The 14,495-nt window shown below is 46.5% G+C and overlaps 1 protein-coding gene across 3 annotated transcripts in view; it reads right to left on the reverse strand.

The window, feature by feature from the left end:
* LOC122194056 overlaps positions 1-14,096 on the reverse strand; it is a 48,530-nt gene extending 34,434 nt beyond the window's left edge. For all 3 annotated transcript variants that reach the window (XM_042894979.1, XM_042894972.1, XM_042894968.1), the window contains exons 1-3: positions 13,931-14,096; positions 2,696-2,771; positions 974-1,464 (exon numbers count right to left, since the gene is read on the reverse strand). In XM_042894979.1, coding sequence (XP_042750913.1) covers positions 974-1,464; positions 2,696-2,771; positions 13,931-13,999 — 636 coding nt within the window. In that variant the 5' untranslated portion in view covers positions 14,000-14,096. The remainder of the gene's footprint in view (positions 1-973; positions 1,465-2,695; positions 2,772-13,930) is intronic.
* Between the last annotated feature and the right edge of the window lie 399 nt (positions 14,097-14,495).

A 14,495-nucleotide genomic window follows, 5' to 3' on the forward strand; every position in this document is an offset into this window, starting at 1 on the left:
CCCCCCCCCCAACTGGTCCATCTCATTGGCTTAATGGCAACATTCTTCATGAGGTCAGATCTAGTACATCCAGCCAACCAGAGGCAGCAAAATTCGTCCCTAATGAGAGGAAATTCAGGACTCAAAATAACTGTCTTTAAATTACTGCAATTTAGCAGGGTCAGCAGATGTCTGCAGATATTCTTTCAGACTGACACTTTACCATTACAAGAAAAACAAATAATGAAGAGCAGTTTGCAATACTAACTCTGCAGCAGCACCTATTTGAAGAGCAGCAACAGACAGGCACTGTGCAGGCCAACTCACATCTTATACCAGGTATGCCCTATGTCTTTTCCTCAGCTGACCACTCTGGGCAAAGTATACCTCAGCCCCAGCCCCTTAGAGCAAAATCAAGAGTAACTGCACTAAAGCAGTTTGCTTTTGTAAACTATTAAGGATATAAAAAGTATAGTTTTACATTGCTGTAAAACTCGCAGAAAGAATAAAAAGACAAGTCCAAAGAGGTCAAGAAACTCACAGATACTTAGTACCTAACGTCAAATCTACACCTACTTCCACTGCACAGGTGCTCATTCATACACCCCTGAACAATTAATTCCTATCAGAGTAAATGGCATGAGTCAGTTCATGGCAGCAGGAATAACCTGACTGAATTCCAGTGATTTTGTTCCTATGTCATTCAATAATCCAGACTATGTGTTGTATTCTTAACATGTACCAAGATAGAGGCACAACTGTAGCAGAAGCCGTTAAAGTTGCAGCAATCTTACCTCTTAAAAGAGGTATCTAAACTAATTTATCCTAGGCAGACTGCAGAAGAACTGCAGAATCAATTATGCCTCTGAAGGCACAATCACAGGAAACAACTTCTTGAGTTTACTGAGCCCTGCCTCAATAATCCTCTTCCACTTTAGCTTACAACACCTCCTCTCAAGTGATGCCACTTTCCTGGTATGAAGTTCTGCCTTACCTGCTGCATTTTTTCCAGGTCAAGGCTGGGCCTGCAGATCTTATCCCCATATCCTTGCCGATGTCTCTTACATGGCATGACTTGCTCAAGGCCTGTCCCAACACTCGTCAAGATTAAAGGTCTCGAGGCTGGGTTGCGCACCAGAGGCTGGAGTCTCTTGGGAGGGGAGGCACTGAACAGCACAGGGCTTGGGCTTGCATGCAGACCATCAGCCTGCTCTGCAACAGGCTGGAAGGACATGGCGCACAAGTTCTTCACTTCTTCGTCACTGGAGGAGGTGTTGTTGCTGTCACTGCAGCACGCAAGCCTGCTGACCTGGGACCACTTCCGCTTCTCAGCAGCAAACTCTCGGTTGATGCGCTCCAGCTCCTCTTCCGAGCTGTGGCGATCCAGGCTGGCATGGAGAAGAGCTCGGACCTTGCAGCATTGGTTCTCCTGGTTCTGGAGCTGGTTGGTGGCCAGAGGGGTCAAGGTACAATTCCGTCTTCTCTCTGGTGGGGAGAGAGAGAGAGAAATGACAGAGCAGATCTCTATCTCATGCCATGAAATGGGCCTCATTTCTCCTGACCCATTTTCATTACTTCCTCCCAAGAAAACTTCTGAGCTGTTTTCCACATTTTCTTCCCAGAAGAAATATCTCTGCTGAATGCTTCCCACAGAAGTTTCCAGATCTTTCTTTAGACCATACTGCTCACAAACTGTTAGCTAGAAGTCTTGTCACCCAGTAAGAACATGGACCTGCTGCCCACCTTAACCCCAAAAGGCAGAGAGAACGCAGTCCTACATGCATTCTGTCAGGCCCTTACCTCCAGCTAAAATATTAAGTTCCAGTGACCAGTTCTCAGGGCAGAGGAAACACATAAGTTGTGGAATTTTAAGAATATTTTAAGAAGCATGTCTGTAGCTCAAATAGCACATTTGCTTTCTGGAGCTAAATGTCCTTCTCCTGTTCCAAAATTTTTCATATAAAAGAGCCTGCCTTCAGCCATAAGCTTAGTATACTCTATACCCGTTCTGGAGGTAAGTACATGAGGACAACTTTCAATTTTGGCTGGACATGCTCTTGGGTCAGGAATTTGAGTTCTCCTGCCTTTGCATAAAAATCCACTTGAATTTGGCCAAACTGTGATAAAACATAGGGCATGTATAAAGGGCAGAGACTTACTGTACTCAACAGATGCAATTCCTGCAGATAAAAAAATATCACATCCAAAAACAATGGCAAGACGCCTGAACACCTTTCTTCTATCCCAAATGCCTAGCTAGATTCAGTAACAGAGGTACCCAATACCAATGGTGCAAGATGGAGATAATTAGACAAATGAGTCCAGGATCACAGGGAAAGGAAAATCAAAACTGGAAGCAAAAAGGAAGATAAAACCTAGAACAAAGACAGTGTGGATGCACAAGTATGGAACAGAAGATGCATTCTCACTCCCGGCTCTGCTGCTGACCTGATAGGAGATACTGACCATCCCACATCTATAGTACTACCAGCTTAATGTGTGGTTAACAATATCCGTGACTGATAAGAAAAGCGTGACTACAGCATCTGATATCACTTCTCTCTGTGAGGTTCCAAAAACTTCAAGGTGCCCAGTTTAATGTATCTGGTTGTGGTACAGGGGGGACTGCGAAGGAGGCATTTGCAAGAGCACACATGAAAAATCAAAACACACTTCAACTGTAGTATTCCAGGACCCTCCTAACTTGTCCCTTTACCTCTGTCGATTTGAACAAGTTCTTGATTCTCTCCCTCAGAGTCATCGCTGTCCTCATCACTTGGGGGGTAGGAGATCTAGGGAGCAAAGAGAAAGAAAAGGCTTCATCATGATACTGAGCATTGCCTCGCTGCTGCCCAAGCCACTTCCCCCACCCTTCCCTTCTCATATCCTGCAGGCATCCCCTCATCTAACCGCACACACCCCACCATAGCACCTCCCTGTAAACACATCCTCATCTCCCAACCTCAAACTCCCATCACATCCTCTTACTTGCAGCAACACAGAACAAACAACCTACCACTATTTCCACCTTGCTGCATCACCAATTCTTTCCCAAGCACAACGAATGTACCCAGTCCTTAGCTCCCCAGATGCACTGTTTATAACCATCAAGGCCTACCACATCCACATCATGTGGACAACTGAATCTTCAAAACCCATCACTGTAGGGGGAAAGAGGAGAAAAAAAAAAAAAAGGCATCCTGTCAACAGCACTATCATCTCGCAAGGCACCCACAAGTGGATGTGGCATGTTAACTTTAGCCATCTTATGTATGTACCCACACTTCCCCTTGAAGACACACACACAAGCCACAAAAGAACAGACATATCACTTTCCTTACAGCATGACTCTGAAGAATATAACAGAAATAAAAGAAACAGGCTTCTACAGCAATGTGACAACACTATACTCTCCCTGCTAACACCAATACTTAGAATTTAACTAAACACCCTTAAATAACTGCCCTAAGAGTAATGACAACTCATGTATTTTTCCTATCTAGAATTTTCAGAGATATTTGCATTGAGTCAGCCAATGGACTAGAGCAAGCCACTTACTGCACACCCAAATACCACTTACACTATGTGTTCTAACACTAAGCAAACTTGGTGGCAACCTACTGAGAAGGACTGAGATCTGAATCCAAATTTTTGCAGCTCAAATCAGAAACTCAGCAGGAGCTGGTTACATGTAGAGGAAACCCTACCTCCCTAGTTCCTGACTTATGATCTGCTGCACAGGGCATACTTGGAAGTTATTACACCTGATCAAACCTTGGAGCTACACAGCTTACTATGTGCTTCTGGCAGTGACAAAAAGAAATGAGTCAAAGGATAACGCAATACTTCAACAGAAACATTCACAAGAGAGAGTTCTGGAATAATACCATCACTGCAAGATGAGCCTTATTATCCCTTACACATTTTATCCCAAATAACAACTAATATTTCGATCACTCTTAGCTTTCTCTGAGTCTCAGAAATTACCTGGCCACAACAGTATCCAGTGATAAAGGGTTTCAAAAGTTACATGCTGTGTTTCCACTTGAAAAGTGTTTCATGAGCTGTGCTTGACTTTTATATAAGGTGAGGCAGCAAGCAACCATTATAACGATACGGACTCATCTCCCCTCCTCCACTGTTCCCAGGGAAGTGTCCTTTGAGTGTTTCAGCCTCCCAGACACCCAAAAGTGCAACTACACTTAATTAGGTGCCTCCGAGTGAAAGACATATACAACTGACACAGAGAAATAGCAGGGAAATACTGACTGATACTAAATTTGACAGATATTAGTTCAACTCACCTACTTTCACAGAATCACAGAATCACCCGGGTTGGAAAGGACCCCAAGGATCATGTAGTTCCAACCCCCCTGCCTAGCAGGGCCACCAAACATACACATTCAGATCAGGTTGCCCAGGACCCCGTCCAACCTGGCCTTAAACACGTCCAAGGACGGGGCATCCACAACCTCCCTGGGCAGCCCGTTCCAGGGCCTAACCACTCTCCTAGTAAAGAACTTCCCCCTAACATCCAACCTAAATCTTCCCTCCTTCAACTTGGATCCATTTCCCCTAGTCCTGCTGTTGTCAGCCCTTTTGAAGAGTTTACTCAGCTCCTTACAACTCGTAGCATGAAGCCTCTGCATTCCCCTGGCTTCCATCTTGCAGGATCAGTGCTATTTAGCAGCGCTGACACCACGAAGCACAGCAGTCAGGAAGACAAGAAGGAGCCTGAAGGATTAAAGACCGAAGCTCTTCTTCCATTACAGGGCCCCATCCACCCTGCACAAAGATACAGCGACTGAGCTCCGTCTGCAATTTACAGCCCACATGCTGCTGAACCTCATCTCCAAACAGATTAAAAGCAACGCTACTTATCGCAGGCTGACAGCTCTCTCAGACAGGAGGGGAGGACAGTACAAGGAACAGCAAGAACGAGAGGGACCTACAGCATTGACCTCATCTGTCTCATACCTATGGACAGGGCAGGATGGCTGATGGCTGCTCACACTGCTGCTAACCATCCTGCTTACCCTACAGGGATTTCAATACACTCCTCCCAACTCCCACCCCGCTCCGAGAGACCTAACTACACGGCTGTGCTGAGAGGAGCTCCCTCCATGCAGGCCACCTTCTCCAACAACTTGCAGCAGCTCTCCAGCATCGCATGGGTCTCTTCAGCCAGTGCAGCCTGACAGGAGCTGGCATATACAACACATCTGGTAACAGTTTTTCCATTTTCTCCTCTGCAGACCCAGAGGGCAAGTGCCATTGCCATGAGATACTTCACTAGCTGAAGAGAAGTTGCTTGTGTTGGGAGACCTCACTCGACACTCACCTCTGCTCAGCCATAAAGAACTACATTAGCCAGATTTGCAAACACAAGGAACAAAGCCTTACAGTCTGGAAAATGCATTTGGAGCACATGAGACATTTCAGGCTTCTCCTCCTCTTAAAATCCCACATTAACCCTTTTGAGTACAAGCAGACGTGAGATGCATAATTTCTATGGTTTTACACCAAAGCCACCTTGTTTTACAACAGAGTAACCCAGTAATACAGCATCAGCTTTCAAAATGAGATCTTTGATCTATATGGTCAGACAACCTTAAAGGAAGAGGAATGTCCATGAAAAACTTTACCCTTGCTCATCATGTACCAGATCCTTTCCTGGTGACATTATGTGATTCCCAGTGCTCTTGAGCCCGATTCCTAGGAGCAGACCACAGCACATGCATTTACACGTGGTGCTACATCACAAGTGGATGCACAAAACAAAACCCAATGCTGTTCTTGCAGAACTGACTCACTTCATGCACTACGGAGAGCAACCAAGCATACTAAACTGGCACCTCCACAGACCATTTCAGGTGAGAGACAGAGGAAGTTGCATTACGCTGAAGTTCTCTGCAAAACCAAAGCATCCCCTAAGAACAGCTTGCTCCATCAAAGTCAGAATAAAGAGTCCTCTATGGAGAAAAAAAAAAAAGTATATTATGTGTATATATATATATATACACACACACATACAAGTTGTTGATTTTTTAGCTTCTACATTTTGTTGCTTGATATGGTCCATTTCATATATCGTTGTTCTCTTCTGTTAATTACTCTTTGGCCATAAAACTTTCAGTTCTTCTTAATAACCAATTCTCAGAAATGAAGTAAATACATAAATGCACACAAAAAACCAATCTGGCTACAGACAACCATTTGGCTTTGTATGTAATAACTGGGTAACAGGACATGGAAGGATTATTTTATATTTTCCCATTCTATAACAAGATCCATTCTTAGCAAACTGGAGGACCTAGCTGTCTCTCAAGCAACTGTCCTCAAGATAGATAGGAAATTCACTATTCAACCAATTTAAGTTTTCTTCTCATCATGCCAATAAAGATCACAGTAAACTGACTTCTGATGCCAAGAGGTAAGGGCAACAGTATGAAATAAGAAAGAGAAAAGAATGAAAGAAATAAAGCATCTACATAAGAGAAACAGCATGACCCTGTTAGAAAGGAGTATAGTGAGATCTGTTTCTGAACAACAGCAGTGGGAGGGGACAAGACCTTTATGCCATTAGCAATTGAATTCTTCACTCTCCTTGAAACCACTGGCTCAAAACCAGGCCTGCAGCCTGGTCAAGTTGATTAATCAGCTGCCCAGGGCCAATCAATACATTTTGTTCCCTGCGCGTGTCAGACACCAAGGTTTATCCATTCTCTGCAAATCTGAAAGACTGTTGGGGTATCTGGATGTACTTTATGCAGAGATCTCATAATTTTAAATTCAAATGAGGACCATTTGCCTTGAACTCAAGTAAGAAACCTCATCCATCCCTAAAATAAATGTTTTGTTTATTCCTGAAGTGGGAGAGAAACATTACTAATCAAAATCTCCTTAGGGCACCTAGACTCAGGCATTGCTTACTTTTTCCCTCAAGGGTGCTTCCAATTCTGAGTTCTTAAGTTTTGTCATATGAGCTGATTTTGGAGCAAAGGTTAGCAGTTGATTCCAGGAAAGGCTGCAAAGGGCTTTTTCCAGGTGTGTTTGCCAGGGACAGTGACAAGCCAACCCAGTCACCTTAGTATTTGAGGAACACAAGCCATGGCCCCCACAGTCTACCAAGCTTGAGGAACACCTCTCCAAGTTTTGTCACATCACAATGACAACGTTACTTTGGAAGATGCATGTCAGCAGGCAACAAGTGATCTCTGTTCTCAGCACCACAGCCTAAGTCTTGGCAAACTGAAGGGGCTTTACTACTATGAGCCTGAGTAGTAGACCAGCTTTCTAAACTGAAGAGTACTAAAGGAGGAGAGGGCTGTTGACAGGCTGAGCTGCACCAGCTGCTTGCAGAGCTGCCAGTTGTTCTCAGAGCTGTCTATGTTAGCTCCTGTTGCCCCAGCCGATACAGAACAACTAGGAAGATCCATGATAGGGATTACTGCACAAGCAGTTCATGGCAGCTTTGCCACAAATCTTCCTGGTAAAGCACTTACGTACATCCAGATCCTCCAGGAACTTTCTTTAAGTATCTACAGGGTTTTACTCTCCATCCAGCTATCAAGGCTAGTCTACACAGGCTACCATGTGATCTTTACACATGATACACAAAGGATGCTCTGTTGTTGCAGTCCCATTCTTCTGGGATGGTATCAAAGACAACAAAAGAAGTCCATCTTGCCCACTATCTGGTGAGCCACAGTAAGCGCAGAGGAGGAAGAGAGACTCAGCCAGCTTCCAAGATGCCCCAACCTCAAAGCGCCTGCCCCACAAAAACCAGAGTGCATACTGAGGTACACATGAAGTCCAGGTCAGTGTGCAGAGAGACCAGCCCACAATAGAGAGGAGGTTATAACGGGCATGAGAGGTTTAAAAAAAAAAAAAAAAAAAAAAAAAAAAAAGAACTGCAAAAGAGTACAGAAGGGTTCAGCAGCACCATGAGCTGTGTGTCCCCAAGTAGTGACCTAGCTGATCCAGAAGAAGACAGACCTCTTTGAACCGTGCTCCACATGTGTGCCACGGCCCTACAGCTTAGCCAGACCTGCACGTGGGCTTGCAAAGAGACAGCTCTGCATGAGTCAGATTGGGCCACGCACTCTTTACGTAGACCCTTAGGCCTGGGTCACAAGGGAGAGAGGCTGTGTCCACGCAGAGTCCATACTTTATGTGGAATGCTTTCTGTTCAATCCACGGCCAACAACTAATCGACTTCTCTAAACCCTTGCCTGGGTGTTCACATGGAGCAGCTGTGGGTGGTGCTGGTTCCTTTTCAAAAACAGCTGTGTTGGCTGACTGTGCTGGTCAATGATGGTGAAAGGACACGTGGGCTCTGCCCACAGCCACGTATAACACTCACTGCAACAGAAAACAGGCCTGAGCACATACATAGCTGCGATGTTGGTTGCTAGGAACAGCTGGGTCACCCAGCAACCCACATCCCTCTGAATAGGGGCTCCAGATAAATGTGGGGAGACAGAAGGGCTGGCGCTGCCTACACTGTGGGTGGGAGTGTATTTCCCAAAGAAAAATGAACACAGCCCTCAGTTCCCATACTGAGACATCCCAATAACACTCCTGTGACCCCAGACACGTTCCAGGAGCAGCCAGAGATTTTGACGCTACGGCAGAGTGGTCCCCTACCCAATTACCACTCCAGAGATGTCCTCAGTGAAGGGAAGCTCTGCACTTCAAAACAAATAAATAAAATAAAAAAAATAAAAAATGAACCCACTGTTTTGCAAAAGCCATAAAAATAAATGATCACCTGAGTTCACTTTCTATTTTCACTTCAAATATAAGCCACATTTCTGCTCAAGAAAACATCCCAAACAGGGCAATTCAGGAGCTTAAGACAGTGCATGACAGCAGGAAATTAAGTAGAACTGCACTGTCCAGCAAAGTAAAATGGATTAATCTGTTGTCACTGAAACACAGAAGTTAAATACATAGGATTACATTTTCAAAAATTGAATTTTCAGAATTCAATTTTTCATTCAAATGAAAACAAGAATTGGGAAATACATGGGAAAGTAATGAGATTTCTTTGTGGCAGTGTATGTGTGGAGTTCTCATGTATTTGAATCTAGCCTATGTTAATTTATAAATGAGGGCAATTGAAAGGATGGCTCACTGAATCATCCCAATCTCAATGAACTTCTCTTTATGCCATATTTACAACACCTGAAATCTGTCTGAAGTCCCACTCTCTGGCATTAAGTTGTTACAGGATTTTACTGGTGCTGGATGACAGCACAGAGAAGATGACAAACCTTGAAGATTCAGAACTTAAGAAGCTGAGTAGAAGGAATTGCAGACCTTTTATTTTACAAGGCCTCAGGCAGAAATCTCAAAAACCATCTGAGTGGCAGGGACTGGCTGTTGTGCTCCAGCTCGGATAAGTATTTGTCATAGCATTTTTGACCCACTAACGTCACTTCAGTCCAAATTATCAGTATTTTAACTTCAGACCTCTCAGCCACTGTACTTACACACTTTCATGAAACTGCTTGCCCTCCTCCTGAGTGAGACTAAGACAAGCCAGAAGCATCTAGTGTTACCAGGTGTTAATAGGTGGAATGGTAAAGCTTTGGTTTAAAGCAGACTCCTACAGCCCTGAAGCGATGAACCTGTTCAGTGGGATGTGCTGAAAATCCACAAAGCAGAGAACAGCTTCACACACCACAGGAGACAGACGAAGCTAAGATCTCATTGTGCCAAGCTGCCATCAGCCAGCCTGAAGGCTAGTGGCTGGCTGAGCACGTGACAGGCAGTCAGCTCAGGCAGACGGAAATTAATCTGCCCTCATTCATACAAAGCATGAGCCTTAAACGGATCTTTCAGAGCGCACCCACTGTGCATCAATAATAAGGGAGCTACTTGGCTCTATTTTGATTCAAGAAGAAAAAGTGTAATAGCCCTCCTGCTCTGCAGAGTAACCAGCTCCCACTGGGCCAGGGTCTCACAAGTCACCTCCTGCAGACCTGAGGCTCACTGTGCAAGACCAACCAAGGCAACCAAACACAGGCAGGGCCAGGATGATGCCCAGTCACTCCTCAGGGCTGGCCAGCCCTGAGACTCATAGCTGACTCCAGATGCAGATGCAGGTCCCCATCACTGCGTAGGCACATGTGCAAGCTGCAAGGATACGTGAAGAAAGCTAACATGGTGGCTTTATTAGTGCCCAGTCCACAGTTCCCTTTTAAGCAAGCGTGAGGCTAGAATTACACAGAACAGAATGCAGTTCTCTGTGACTAGGACAGACCTGCATGTGACTTTGTTTTATTTCACTGATTAAGGAAACGACAAACATGTCTTAAGAAACTCTACCCCACCAAAAAGAAGCACACCCAATTTGCAGGTAATTCAACAACTTTTGTAGATTAAAGTATCATCTGCATCATCTCCAAAGCCGTTTGAATTGACGGAACGGAATTGCCACCCTTCAAGTGCCGAGCTCTGTTCAGCTGCATGTTCCAGGCAGCTAATTTTATATACCACAACCCAACTGCTTCATTCAGATAACACCTAGGGCCACTAATTAAGGATTTAGTTTGACTGGCAATGCACAGACTTGCACCAAGCAGATGCTCCCTGCCCCAAGGAGCTTGCCTGCAAAGCTTACAAAACCGACACCTACACTTTACCCATTACACAAATACGCAGGAGCACAAGAGTTGAAGAGGGATTCAGAATGAATTCATTTGTGCCAGAAACCCCTGCCCCAAACTGGGGACAAGCATTTCATTTGTAGCAAGCCCTGCGAGCTGGGCAGAGAGCATTTCTTGAGGGCTCAGGACTCTCATAACCCACACGCAAACCCAGGATATACATCTTAAAAGCCACCTTGAACAATTTGATTTGTATTTCAGTATGGGCTTTCAGGGATATCAGTCTAAAGCTGTGAAAAAAAATAGAAACTCTACTAGATTGAAATACTGGAAAACCAGCTAAAAATTCTGATCTTTATTTATGGCCTTCTCTCATCACCCTGTTTGAAATGTTTCACCAGGATGTGGCACAACTCCTTTTTGTCACTCCTCTCTGCTGTCCCACAGGCTGCTCTGAAACAGACCCAGTTGCCAGCTGTTACCAGAGATGATCCCTAATCTGTACATTCAGAGCTGTTGCTGGCTCTACATTTCTAGCCAAACAACGTAGGTTTCTAGATCTGGTCTAATCTCTAGTCGAGAACACCAGATGATCAAAGCAAGAGGTCTGAGGAATAAGACTCCAACTTACATCCTGTCTTGGAGTCCTTCAGCTGCTGCAGCCAAGCCCAAGCCACAGGGCTTGACTGTGAACCACAACAGCTCAGAAGCTGCCACTAAGCTGCCTCCACTGCAGAGGAGTGAACGTCTAGCAAGGATGCAGCAGGACCAAACACAAACCCTAACTGTTAAGCTTCACAGTCCAGCCACTCTGAGCAGGAACTGCTGGCTGAGCGCACTACCCCAATGGAAGGTGAAACGTCAGTCAGCCAGTCCTTCCTTTTATATCATGGTAACTTCTGGTAAAAGGATAACAAAGGGACAAGAAGTTTCTCAGTAACACCAGCACGCCTCTTAAGTCAAAGCCCTCAAGCAGCTTTAGTGGTCAACTACCTAAAGAGCAACAGCACAAAGAAAGAAGGAAGGTCCATTAATATAGCAGCTGATGCATGTATAATCCTGGACTTACTACATGAGGCCACTCAGCTTCTCTGGGGGGAGAAGTCTAGAAACACTCATCACAGCCACACTTAGCCAATTCAGGACATGCTGCCAAAATGAGATCTTCACAATGGGCAGAAATTTCATCCTGAAAAAGTTCCCAGAGCTGGGATGCCAACCGGAGGTCAGTCAGCTCTCCCAAGTTTACAAAAATGAGTTGACAATTCACCCAAGGACAGTCTCCCAGGACTTTGCCTGATTGCGGTACTGCTGCAAGCCCGAAACACAGCAGTGGTTTGTTTTCTCTTGAATTTGGGAACTTCCAACAAAGGTCATGAAGTGCAAAAGCAAGTGGGTAGTGAAGGAGAACAGCCGCCAACCATACTGCCTTTAAAGCTCAGGAAGCTCTTGGTTTGGGTGGTGGACGGAGATCAGTACTTAATTCTACTCTCATTGGTTGCTCATTCTGTATTTGAGCTACTACAGGCCTGACTTAATGCTCACACTTCACTAACTTTCCATCAGGTTTCAGTGACAGCAGGACTGGATCTTTTAAACAACACATGTACCATGCAAGCCAAGACATGCACACACTACACAGATTATATACACAGACTCATGCAAGGCAGCAGAAGACACACAAGCCCAGCCAGTGTCTGACAGTCCCACAGACGGAGGCAGGAGATGGAGATGGTGTGGGTCAGCTAGCACCATCTCTTCACCTGCAAAGAGATCTGGCCCCGCACAGAGTGTGCACGCTCTAATTAAGTGGTTCATGCACCGGTACAAGGCTCAAGTAAAAGCAGGCTGCTGCATGTGGTCCCTAAAGGCCTACAAAACATATATAAACCCACAGTTTGCAAGTCTGGCTTTCTGCCCATACACATGTATACCAGTCATTGTACCAGTCACTACAGCAGGCTGCAGTGCTACCTCTGAAGGTCTATGCTTGCAAGAAACAGCACAAGCTTGAGTCTGCTTTCTCCACTGAGACTGCAAAAACACAGACCACCTGTTGGCAGCACACAACCTTGGCACTACCATGAGCAAAATGGCTGCAGGTACCCCATCCTGAGGTTTCCCAGCATGCACTCTGGTATCCTGAATGCTGTATATATCCCCAGCAGCTCCATCAGAAGGGCCTTATGGCTTCACAACTTCAGGCTCATAGACAAACAATGACGCTAAGGGAGGTGATCACAGGTCCAGAAACATGGCATTCAAAAGAAATCCCCAATTGCCTCTGCACACATAAAGTAATGCTGCTATTTTGTTTCCAAAACCAAAATCGAATCCTGCCTCCCACAAGACCAGACGAAGCATGGAGACAGAAAACTTTGAGGCAACATTAGTTCCCTTTCTAACAAAGTTGTCATCAGCCTGTCTACAGTGACTGTGCAGAAGTGCAGGCACACTGCAATCTGCCTCTGTGTAACACATACAAAAGGCTCCACTGGAGCCTGGTGTGCAGATTCCCCAGCCCCCATCCCAGGCGCTGAGGGCTGCTTCTTTTCCCACATCCCTTCTTTATTCAGGGCCAGATACTACACTGCAAGCTGTATGGATGGAGGTCCAGAATAACTGCTGATTTGAGCTAAAACACCTCAGTTCACAATACTTTTGCCAACACAGAACGTGGTAATTCTTCTGATTGTGACTCCGCTTTCATCCCATTGCATACAGCTAAGAGATTCCTCCTTGCATTTAGCAGGAACAGTTTAGCTATTCCTTGTGCTGAATCTGTGATCTCAGCTTTTTTTTTTTTTTTTTTTTTGAACGCTAAAGAAGGACATAAGCAGAGTTTGAAAAACCATGGGTCAATGCAAGGAGCCAGGCTGCAAACTGCAGCTCAGATTGCAGCCTCCTGGAGCAGAAGGGAGAGAAACGCAAATACTGAGCTGAAAGGCATTTCAGGCAAACCGTGTTTGCACAGCACCTAGTGCAGCAGGGTTCTAGCCCGGAGAGGGCTGGAAGGTTGCAGATAAAGTGCATGCAAAGGTACCCAGAGAGAGCGGCGAATGCACACGCAGCTGAACGTCAACCCCGTTAAAAATAAGTACTTCTAGACTGAAAAACACACAAACCATTTACATTCACGTGCCTCCTGTGTAACCTACCGTGCGCAAGGAACACGACTCCAGTAGCAGAGATACAGCCCAGGCCAGCTCTCGCCTAGCGCCTCAAAGGAAATCGGCCCAGCATAATAAACATCGCAAGTTACTGCCCCTTGTCACCCCTGGTCCTCGTTACCTGGACGGCCCAAAAGCACCCGAGACGACACCGCCCATCCTTACCTTTAGCTGGAAAGGCTGAATTTCGTTCAAAGTCTGGTTCCTGAGCTTTTTGGTGAGGACCTTCAGCATGGTACAAGTCCGAGGAGCCAAGAAGGGGTTAAGCACACGCGCACACCTCCAAACGCCCAGCCGCCGCCGCCGGGCTCGCGGCAGCGCGGCGGGGCTGGCATCCAGCGCCCGGCACGGCGCGAGGCGAGGCTGCGGCCAGCCGTGCCCTGGGTCCTGCCCCTCGTTGGGGGCCGCGGGGCGGAGCGAGGCCCCACAGAAATAAATACCGCACTTCCCCTGCTTTTCTCCCCGCTACGCTTCAGGAAGGAGGGAGGCGCGGCGCCGCCGGGCGCTCACTGAGGGCCGGCGAAGCCCCCCGCCGGCCGAGGCTCCGGGCCCCGCTCGCGGCAGTAGCGCCGCCTGCCCCCCGCCTCCCAGCGGCCCCGGCCGGGCATGGCGCCCCCCCTCCCAACCGCCCCGGGCCCCGCACGGCCGCGGCCGCCCCGCGCTCAGCCCGCAGCGGGGAGCGCCCAGGCAGCGGCGCGGCAGCCGCGGCGCCCATTGGCCGGTCGGAGCG

This window comes from Lagopus leucura, unplaced genomic scaffold (genome assembly GCF_019238085.1).
Source record: "Lagopus leucura isolate 7727_CA_CO unplaced genomic scaffold, USGS_WTPT01 Super-Scaffold_73, whole genome shotgun sequence".
NCBI lineage: Eukaryota > Metazoa > Chordata > Aves > Galliformes > Phasianidae > Lagopus > Lagopus leucura.